Source organism: Polypterus senegalus, chromosome 6 (assembly GCF_016835505.1).
Source record: "Polypterus senegalus isolate Bchr_013 chromosome 6, ASM1683550v1, whole genome shotgun sequence".
Lineage (NCBI taxonomy): Eukaryota > Metazoa > Chordata > Cladistia > Polypteriformes > Polypteridae > Polypterus > Polypterus senegalus.
Genome location: NC_053159.1, coordinates 152,824,775 through 152,836,252, shown reverse-complemented (window position 1 = coordinate 152,836,252; position 11,478 = coordinate 152,824,775). Strand labels below are relative to the sequence as shown.

The window sequence follows — 11,478 nt, the reverse complement described above, 5'->3', positions numbered from 1 at the left end:
TTACAAAAGGTCACATTGACAATCGTGTTACATTATTTTTAAAATCTTTCCTTTTCTTAGCACAAGCACAGCTGAGAAGCTTGATGCATGTGCTCCATAGCGTTAAAAATAATGCATTTAATCACACTTTGCATTACAAGCAAAGGGAGCTTTTGTCAATGCATGATTTCCTGGTACACCATTACATTGATCAGCGCATCCCGATTCATTTTACCCTCGCTCCACCTTAGTTTGTGAAGAAGTATGATAAAATATTCGGTTAACACAGGAAAAACAGATCACCAATTTAAGCTTTATGAATAATCGATTCGCCATCAATAATTGTTTTGGTAAAGCCATCCTCCTTCCATTTTATAATTTTTCCGCCACTAGCCATGATTAAATGAGCGGTAAAAAGTAAGAGCAAAGCGAGGGTGACTTATTTAGGCAGGCATATATATGACAGCAACACTCATGACAATGTCAATCATGTTACGTTATTATTAAAATGTTTCCTTTTCTTTTCATTACTTCTTTAACACACTACTTCTCCGCTCGAGGCGGTATTTTGCTATATATATAATATATGAATGACCTCCAAAGAGCGCTGAGACTTTTGATATCATGAGCGTGTCTGCAAAACTGGGGTCTCCTGCCCAGCAAAAGTCGAGCAGCCAGCTGCGTGCATAGCTGTGCCGGCCTTTGAGGCGCTGACTGCGCTTCTGCCTTAAGTCAAAGTGAGCACTTTTAATTTTTTCATCCTCCCCCTGCGCTATAGCCCAGACAAGTGCAAACACGGGACCCCTTTTCTACACCACGGCAAAATAATATTAAGGCGATTCACACTTTCTTTTGCGTATACGATTATGAGGTCCTCAGCTCGGATTATGAAGACACGCACAGGAGTGGAGGACTGACAGTGCCATCACAGCCGATTAATGGCGGGGCGTCTCACCAGTCTACACAAGACCCACCGCGACTGTCCCCAAAAGGCGATCATAGCGTCAGCGAACACATCTCTCTATACTATATAAAAGAAAAAGGCAACTTTCCTTTCTTTACACCTTTTTCCTTTTATCCCAAACCAAAGCCTTTCTCTCAACACTGCAGAGGACACAAAACTAATTGTCTTTAAATTGCGGTAAGGCACATTACCAGAGGCACAAATTTGAACGTTCACATAGAAAATGTAATTTCAATGTACCTGTACTTCTTAAAGCGTTAATGTTTTACTGTTTAATAACTTATAGACTATAATTTATTATTTTTCCCTTGCACTCAGTGACCAAACCTATACACACACACATAGACACATACAAACATACACACAAGTATATGTATGTGTGTGTGTGTGTATATGTATATATATATATATATATATATATATATATATATATATATATATATATATATATATATATATATATATATATATATATATATATATATATATATATATATATATATATATATATATATATATATATATATATATATATAAATATCTCAGCAGCAATCCAAGCTGTGAGAAAACAGTAAAAAGGAGGCGTGTCAGACATCGTTGTACATTTTCTGATGCAGCTACCGAAAACAACTTCGTGACACTGCTGCCAAATACACAAAACAATTACTTTGACAATCATGTTACATTATTTTTAAAATGTTTCCTTTTCTTTTTCATAACTTCTTTAACACATGACATCGCTGCGAAGCGCAGGTATTTTGCTATATATATATATATATATATCTCACAGCGACACTCATAACAGTGACAAAACAATTACATTAACAACCATGTTACGTTATTTTTAAAATTTTTCTTTTTCGTACCTTCTTTAACACATTACTTCTCCGCTGCGAAGCGCGGGTATTCTGCTAGTATGTATATATGTGTGTGTATATATAGATAGATTGATTTATAGTGTAGTGCATTAATAAGCTAAGGTAAAGTCAGAAAAAGTTGAGGAAAGAAACATACTGAAAACTAATTGAAAAAACTAATTTTTCATTGTAATATATTTAAGGTGCCCTTCCTAAAAATGTTCACTTCTCCCATACACAATGTATAAGCTATTTTGTCGTCTGCTGCTTGTACAGGAGATGTTCAAGACACCATGAATCCTCCCTCCAGACAGTTGCAGGTGAATTAAATTATTAAAACAGATGGTGATATACTGGAATAATGTACCAGTTGCAAATGGTTAAAAGGAAGATTCCCCTTTTTAAAAACAGAAGAATGCTTGCAACAAACTTACCCAAAAATATTTGCTTGCTATTAACTACACAGAGATAATGAATATATCACAGTAGTCCAGTAAACCTAAAATTAGTTAGAAAAGGAATGTCAAAATATAAATGCAGGTAGAAGGTAGACAACATAGGAGTGAAAGAGGTAACCTCATGGCTGTGTGATGTACATTATCAGGTGTTTCTTAACCACTTAATTAAGGAACATTTTAAAGGTAGTCTTGCCTCAAGAATTTTATCCATGAACTTGTGGACCTTTTATGTTATGAACCCACTATGCCAAGAAGTGTCTTAAGGCAGTGGACTTAAAACCAGAAGGTTGTTGGTTCATTTCTCGCCAGCACCTCAATGTGTGACACCCTGAGGATGTCTCTCAACCTACTAGTACTTTTTTTTTTTTTTTTGCGCAGCATTTTATTTCATCCACTAGATGGCAACAGAATATTTATAGAAATATACAGCAGATCCTTAAACTTTGCCTCGAGTCTCACTCTGGTTTAACCATAATTACATAATTTAGTCACACTCTGGGTTAACAAAAAAACAAAATGATAGTCACAGCTACTTGTTTTCTGCTTTTGTGATTATTAGCAAGCAAAAATTAAATAGAGAAACACAAATTTTTAAAAGAAACCATCATAATCTTAAAAAGCGAAGTCGTCGTAGCTTTAGCCATTAAGTTAATTCTGTTTATTTTTGGATTGACACAGTTAAAACTAGCAACTAATTGGAATATTTTTCAGTTCCATTAATACTAAGGCCTATTTGAAACACAAACCAATGTGCCCTCTATGGACTGAGTATAGAGATCCCAGGCCTTTTGTTTGTTGGGAGAAGATGACCCATCCCACAAGACAATTATTGAGCAGGGAGGAGGGATATGGTGGATATCTTTGTCACCAATTAATTTTGTTTGCTGTGACATTAATATTGCACTGGTCTACTCACTGGAGAAGATACCTGCCAATACTGTGACATCAGTTTAAGTCAACCTCCTTGCTCTATGACACATGCTGGTATTGCTTTCAGTTGTTTTTGAACTACAAAGAAAGGGAATTAAAATATACTGTAGTCTTGAATAAACCATTATGTGTCACTAATGCACTGAGTGTACATCTCACTTGGATCACTGCCCACTCTGGAGAGTCTGGTTTCTTTAACTGACATATGCAAACCAAACTGTCCAGCATATTAGACTATAGAAACTGGACGCTCATTTAAAAAAAAAATATATATAATATAATTGTATTTTATAACAGATGTAGCAAACATGCCATTCTTTTGTATAACACATTCTAAGCCTTACAGCAGGTAGGCTATTAATCAACCTTACTTTGTAAACAGTAACACCAACACATTGTAATTAGGATTATTTTATCAGTGATGCAAGGTTCTTTGTGATTGATTGCATGTGTTATTGAGACATGGTAAAATGATTCAAAAATCTGAGATGGTAATCACAAAACACCCTGGATGATATTTGTCCCATCTCTGACAGATTCTTAGACTGGTAGACTGCTAGGAGTGCACCAGAGACCCATTGAAAGGGAAGGGTCAAGAAGGGTTTTATGTTTGTAATAGGGTTCATGCTCTGCCAGAATGACTTTTTGTAAACCTGTATAGTTTGCACATGCTTTGTACAGTTGATTTTTAAATCGCGTTTCTTTCTATAACTATTTATATTCGAGTAAAACATTCTTTCCTTAAAAAAAAATTGAGGGAAGAGTTTCCATATTCCTTATAGAGTAGAGTCCAATATTTTTTTTTAAACATTGCTATCACTATAGTCTTGTGAGTTTTATTATGGTTAGAGATAGCTGGGAAGTCACAGCAGAAATAGAAACATGGACACAGGATCTACATGCAAATACAAACATGAGTTGTGGTAGCTTGATACTCCGGTCAAGTCAAGTGCATGTCAACAGGATATAAGTGATGTAAGTAGTAGTTGGTTAAGGAAAATGTAAATTTATTTTTTGTTTTTTTTGTCTTTCTGTTAAAAAAATGTATATATTCTGCATATTATCTTGTGGTTTTCAGAGCTCATGTGAACACCCCACCCCCAAAGTACAAAATGCCAAGAGAGACTGGGAGTCATGTATTGGGTAAGGTCCCTGTTTTAAACCTTGCCTCTTGTTGTTTTGATATGGGGTAGATATCATCTTGAACCATTCAGTAAGAACAACTGAAATATTTTCTTATGTTAAGCACTCATTGCACACTGTATTATAACCCATGCGCCAACACACAACCTGGAGCAACTCACTTTTGCTCACAAATCACACACACTGTATATGATTTCTGTTGATCCTAGCAGTTTATAAATTAGTGTGTCTTAAAACCACAAGTACAAAGCAGTAATGGGTACTGCCTGATTGCTGCTGTTACCAAAACAAGCGAAGGTCCTTTAAATGTTTTAGATCCTTCAGAAATGTCCTAGTAATTTTAATTACTTGTAAATACTTGCCATCCAAGTCTTTTGGTTCACCACTGTACCTTGTGGTATCTTAGTGCGAGAGAGTAAAATGATCCTCTCTTAACTTTATGAACTTACTCTGCTGGAGGATTATTTACCAGTCAATCCCTTTTATCTCAGCCAGACAAACCTGTTGCATTTATATGTTCTGCTTTCCTTCAGTGAGGCTGGACTTCTGCTTTGCAACACAGAACCTGACTCCAACCACTCAATCCCCTCAACAGAAAAGATGGTGCTTGTCCCTTTAGTTTAGGACTGCATCTTCGTCAGCTTTGTTCCATTTGTTTTTTAGAGGAAGAATTTTGCCCTTTTGAATTATTGTTAATTTTAGGATTTGTATATATCCAACTTCTTGGGTAAAACTTAGATAAAACCTTCTATCAGACAGGAAGAGCATGTTTAGTTACCTTTAGTGAAGTTTATAAAGGAGGTCATGGTACAGATGCTCTATGTGGAAACATTTCTCTTTAGTTTTATAAGGAATTCACCAGACTGTATGGGGTTAATAAGTGCAAGTGAGTGGGGATATCACTTAAATGAGGATTTATTTCTTTAGTGGCAGATTGTGCTGTCACACATCAAAAGAAATAGAATAAAGAAATTCACCTTGCAATAAGGAATGCTTTCATGATGTTGCAAGTATGACCTTGGTGTTCAGTATTGCATACAGTGTGTTCAGAAGTATAGCTCACATCATTGAGTTATGCTTCTCCTTTTCTAACTCTGTATCATACTAAAGTACTACTGAGTAAACTCTCAGCATCCCCAACAAATAAACCTAGCCTGGCGCCTATGAGAGAAACTGCAGTCACTGCATTGTAATACACATGCCTTAGTCTCTTGAGAAGCTTACTATTACACACAAGTCTGTGATCTGTACAGTTGTGGCCTTTAAAATCAAAAAGGTTATTATCCAGTTACTCACTGATTAATACCTCGGTGTGGTTAGCCACAGTTGTGTGAAGAGCACTTTAATACTGCATATAAAGTTTTTTGTTTCTGGGGTGGAGGAGAGCTGCATCTTTTTCTACAGATTTTCATAGATGCTAGAAGATCTATGTATATCTATGTAAGATGCTAGAGTATTTGATTTTGTGTTAATTAAAACCGCAGAAAACATGGCAGTTTATGCTAATTAGTTACACTGATTTCATATTGCAGCAATACATTGTGAAGAATTCAAAGAAACTGATCCACTATGTAGAATATCTGTCTCTTAAATAAGCTATATTAATTTAATGTAATTCAAAGTGAAGAAATGTGGGGACCTCAAAACATTTTTTTATTTGAAGCCAGTTCTTGTAGCAATGAAGCATGTTGTTTAGCTCTGTGGCTGGTTACTGCTCTCGTTCTGCTATACTAGACATTTCAATTTCAAAAATATTTGATGGGATAAAGTGAGTTGGTCATCTTTTGGTTAACTTGGTATCTCATCATTATTTGGCTGTCAGTTGAAGAAAATAAAAAGGGTTATCAATATTTAAAAGCAACATACTTAAAAGTATATTCCATTAGTAACAGTAACTGGTTACTAACTAAAAGTGGCTAAAATTTATAGCCAGTGTAGCCCTCCACAATCTATGATCGATGGTTGTGGGCCCTGGCCTACAGAGCTCTCATCTTCTAAGTCAATTCATTTGGAAAGTTAATTTCTCTTCATGAAATTTTGACAAAGTAACCATGAATGTACAGTTTACTTCACTATAATTTGTATATGAACCCTTTCAGTGCCAGTGTGATTCCCTTCCAGATTTAAACTCTGTTCAGTGACACTTTTTCTATTTATTCAGTCCTATAATTTTAATTACAGTAAAACTTTGGATTGCAAGTGTTTTCCAAGACGAGATAAAATTGTTAATTTTAACTTGTTAAACAAGTGAGGTCTTGCAATAAGAGTAGTACGTGTACGATTTGTCTGCTGAGCGTCGCATGATTACAACTGAGCTGATGGCGCTCTCTCTCTCGTGCTGTGGGATTGTGGGTAATCGTCTCCCATACTCTGCCTCAGTCGGCGTGCCTCACTCATATAGTCAACATCTGTACAAGCATATGCTGTGACCGTGTGTGTTGTAACTTGCGAGTCCCTGTCTTGCACCCCAAAACACAATACTGAGTCTCAGTACTTTAGCAACACCAGCTTTATTCAGCTTGAAACAGGAACAGCACGGTATATTTATTGTGGCAGGATCTGCCACTCTCCTATACACAGACACAGCAGTCAGGCAAGGTCATGGCCAGGTTAATGGCCAAGTAATATGTGCCTGCACATTTTATAATGATCCTTGTATCACCCATCAACGGCAGGCACTTATAGCATGTCTGCAATCTTTTGGATTCGCTTTTACGGTGAACTGCTACTGCGCTGGGAGCCAGCGGTTGCTTCGGGACACTCTTCCGCGTGTCGTCCCATTGGGTGGAATTCCAAAAGAGTTTAGAAACCGTGCGTAAAGCATTTTTTTATTTTGTGTCCAAGTGTAGTGACTCTTCAGGCAAAAGCAGCTGTCATTGGATTCCTTGTTAAAGTCGCAAAAAAAGAATCCAGTGAGCCATCGGATAGCAGGGATTGTTAGAGTGAAAGTCGTCCTACACAATAACCCTCCTCTCTTTCATTTCCCTCACACCAGCGTTGATTCTTTTCAAAGGTAAAGTGCAAGTTAATTTGTTTTATGTATTTTTACTTTATATTTTGTACTGATCATTTTTATATGAATAGTTTTAAGTCGTGAAACGAATCATCTGAGTTTCCATTATTTCTTATGGGGAAATTTTGCTTTGACATACAAGTGCTTTGGATTACAAGCATGTTTCCAGGACAAATTATGCTCGCAATCCAAGGTTCCACAGTACTAGATTTACAGAATAGAGTACTATTTATACAGAATACAGTGTGCACAAGCACTTGAGAAAGTAATAGCATTTTTAGAAAAGCAATCCAAACTACTAAAATAACTCACCACAAACTGGATGATTGGACTCCTGAAAAGTATCAGGTATATTTAGTAAATTTTAACTGTTGCTATCCATATTTATCATATATTATCAAAGTTAAGGATTCTTTTATAAATAATCAGAGATACAAAACCTTGTTAGATTTATATTCACAGTATTTATTACCAAAATGTTTTTACAATGAAAATATTACAAAGTATAAATATGCAAGAAAACATTTTACAGTATAATCTGATTTTTAAAGCTTCTATTCAGATCTTTGTGTGGCAGAACAATAGAATTGAGAATTATTACTTCTGATGGAATGCTCACGTTACATCCTAAAAAGAAAGAAAAAAAGAGATTTATCTATGTCCTGAACAAAGCATTTAGTTTTACACAACCATTGGAAACAATCCACGTGTCTAATAAGAGACAAAGTGTAAAAGATAAGTCATCAGTAATTTTTTTTTTTTTTTTTACTATAGATGTATTCCTGCATCCACAGTTAATATCTAAAATGTAAATGCTGTTCATGCTTTTCCCTTTCACGCTGCAATAAAGAACCATGTATTTTCAGCTAATTATACAACAGCCTTAGAATTTTGACATCTATATAACATAGTGAAAAAGTAAAATATTTGGTCTCAAATATCTGAATATTTTCATTTGGGACTTAATATGGTTCTGCTGTTAGGAATAAAAATAAAAGGATCCCACATGCCTCTTTAGATTTGCAATTTGGTATTCTTTCTGCACAAAGTATTTGACAGATCTTTAGGGCTCCACTGACCAATTAGGTGCTGCCACCAAATGGCTAAGAGTGGATGATGCAATAAAAATCTATTTTTTAGTACTGGTGAACTAGTAGAAAGATTATATATTTATTCTTCTCCATGGAAAACATTATTTTTGGCAAAGATTCGTAATCAAACAATCATGCCTATTTGCCTTACATTACTAATACATAGCCGAAACTGCTACCATAGGTCAACTGCACATTCCCAAGCCTGTCATTATTATACAATTGGATACTTTGAGTGTAGAATATCTGAAAGTAGGTAAAGCACACACTGTATAACTCTGTTATGTTGCATTTGGACGGGGCAATCTGTGCACTTTTTTTGGATTTTGTATTAGTTTTATATTATACAAAGGAAATACTAACTGAAAAGATCTTCTGCCAGACATGCTATGCTACTTTATACATGACTGTGTTAAATTTTTGCTTAAAAAAAAAAATGAGAGAGAGAGAGAACTTAACTAATCGGATATTTTTGTCTACAAAGCATATTGCAGCTATTACATGTTAATACAGCCTCAGGGTTATATTATGTGAACAATGGCAGTGTACACCTGTGAGGACTACTCACCTAGGATTGTTATCGAAGGTGTTAGCTTTCCATCTCTGAAGAGTGTTTCACTGTCTATTTTTGCATATGGATCATTAGGATTGGGATCACTTGGAGTACCTTCAACTCTTGCCCATTTTCCAATAGTGCTATCCCATCCAACGATGCTGTTAAGGACACAACAGTGATCCTAAAGGGGTAAAAAAAATAATTTTATTTAATAGTGGCTCCTATCATGTACCATTTGAACAAGAGTAATTTTTTTTTTTGTATTATTTAAAACCAAAATAAAAATGTGACATGGTTTGTTCACACGTACATATTACAAGTCAAAAACAGCGAGCTAGCACCGGTGAGTTCATAGTCCCATAGTGGAGCAATCATACAGGGCCAGTTTAGAGTCACAAGTTAAACAAGTGCATCTTTAGAATGTGGAAGAGAACATGCAAACTTCAATCCTACCTCCTGAGACTGGAGCTACAGGGAATGACTACCCTACAGAGTTATTGCAAACCTTTCCCTCATTTGTATGTTTGTTCACTCATGTTCATGATCTCCTGTTTATCGGACTAGTAGTGCACCTTTTCAAATGGTCCATAATGAAGTGTAACATGGTGCACTCTAGGTCTTGCTGTTATCTCAGTCACTTTTTTTGGTTTATCCAGAGCTGGTAAATCGAGTTTGCCCAGTGACTTCAGATTTCACAGCACCAGATGAGATGCTGAAACATCAGGGGGTCTTTCTTCTCCGAGTTGGTTAGAGTTTAGCAGGATGAGCTGGGCATTTGCACAGCCAGACGAGAAGAGGAAGACCATGTTGAATAGGGGACAAGGCAGGACCGGACCAGATGTGCAGAGTCTGGGGCCACATTCTTTCTTCACATCTCCTGTGAGAGAGCTGAAAATGAGGAGCACCCTGATTCAAAGTGCAGACTAAGCTGGGATGAAGGAATGTTTCACTGAAATACAGGTTGACTGATATTTTTTAGAACCTTATCTGAATAATTACCTGAAGTTTATACTTCTGGAAAAAATGTTGAATACAACTATAGTGTTTACTTCTTTCAATAAATAATAAACATGTAATGTGTACCTGTAATGTAGCTCCATGAAGTATAATGGACTCTCTTACTCTAACTCCAGCTCCTATGGAAACTCCTTTTCCTATTGAAACATTGGGTCCCAGCTATAGAAAGGAACAGAAATAATTTTATTATTTTATTAACATTATTATTGGCATTACATGGCTACAATGAGATGAAGCCTATCATACTAGCATGAGATGCAAAACAAAAGCCAACCCCGGACAGGACCATTCATTATTTTCCTGAATCTACAAATTCAAAGTCTACACTGGCACCACTAGGATCAAAAGAGGGTTCAATGCCAGAATACTGCAAGGCATCCCCTAAAGTCATTGTCGCACGACAAGACTTTTAGTTGGAGGGTGATGTCAAACTTGATAACTGCAGTTGATGATCTTGTTGCTGGAGCAGTCAAATTTACAGAACTACAAATTGCAAGACATCAAACTACAATGAATACATGGCGACTTTTTAGCAAAATTTCACAGTTATAAATTATTGCAAGCTTATGCCAGTAATATGCTGCGTGGTGAAGCTGGTTTCCATGTGAATGATTTTTTTTTTTTCATTTTCATTCTATCCTGGTATGTAAAACAAGACAGATGAGCTTCTGTTTTGTTTGCCAGGTCAAAAACGTGTGCCTTATTCTCATTGTGACATTCTGCACATTATACTCTCAGGTAAGCGATGGACACAGAGTGCATCCCTGTGACATTAGACAAAACCAAACCTCAAGGCAGGTAATAGGCTAGTCCACCTGTCACACTACCTGAGGAGCACACTGCAACTGCGCCCAACTCGCTAAGATTACGTAAATGAAGTCTATGACTGAAAACTGCTGTAAAAGTCCTGTCGTATGGTATGGTATGGCTTTTACACACACTTGCCAAGTCAGATTAGGTTTGCCAACATGCACATTTGTAGGAGCTGGAAGAAATCCAGAATACCCAGAGAAAACCCACATGAAGACGTGAACCCAGGTCTATAGAGAGAGCAATACTTATGTCTACACAATGTGAACAAAACGTACACTCTATGCAACTCTGTTGAAAAATGATTGAAAAGCACAAGTCAGGGGATGAATACAAGAAAATACCCAAGTGACTAAACCTGTCTTAGCTTAAAGTAGAATCAGTCATGAAAGAGTAAAGCACAGCGGTAAATCTGCTGTCCACAAAAAACGAGTGTGCAAGAAGGCGACTAGTGAAGGAAGGAGGCTGACAAAACACGGAACTCTAAAGGAGTGACAAACTACAGCGGAAAAGATTGGAGAGACTGCATACAATTGCTGCCCATGTGCTTTATGGGAAAGTGACAGAGAGAAATCCACTGCTTAAAAAAAAAAAAAAAGTCTGGGACTATAATTGAGTTTTAACTATCAGATTAAATACCATATTTGGCATAAGTCGAAC

At 36.4% G+C, this 11,478-nt stretch overlaps 1 protein-coding gene across 2 annotated transcripts in view; it reads right to left on the bottom strand.

Annotated features, from left to right (window-relative positions):
• Positions 1 to 7,788: 7,788 nt before the first annotated feature.
• gmppaa (GDP-mannose pyrophosphorylase Aa) overlaps positions 7,789 to 11,478 on the bottom strand; it is a 45,868-nt gene continuing 42,178 nt past the window's right edge. For both annotated transcript variants that reach the window (XM_039757389.1, XM_039757390.1), the window contains 3 exons: positions 10,075 to 10,167; positions 9,004 to 9,172; positions 7,789 to 7,971 (listed from right to left, as the gene is read on the bottom strand). In XM_039757389.1, coding sequence (XP_039613323.1) covers positions 7,871 to 7,971; positions 9,004 to 9,172; positions 10,075 to 10,167 — 363 coding nt within the window. In that variant the 3' untranslated portion in view covers positions 7,789 to 7,870. The remainder of the gene's footprint in view (positions 7,972 to 9,003; positions 9,173 to 10,074; positions 10,168 to 11,478) is intronic.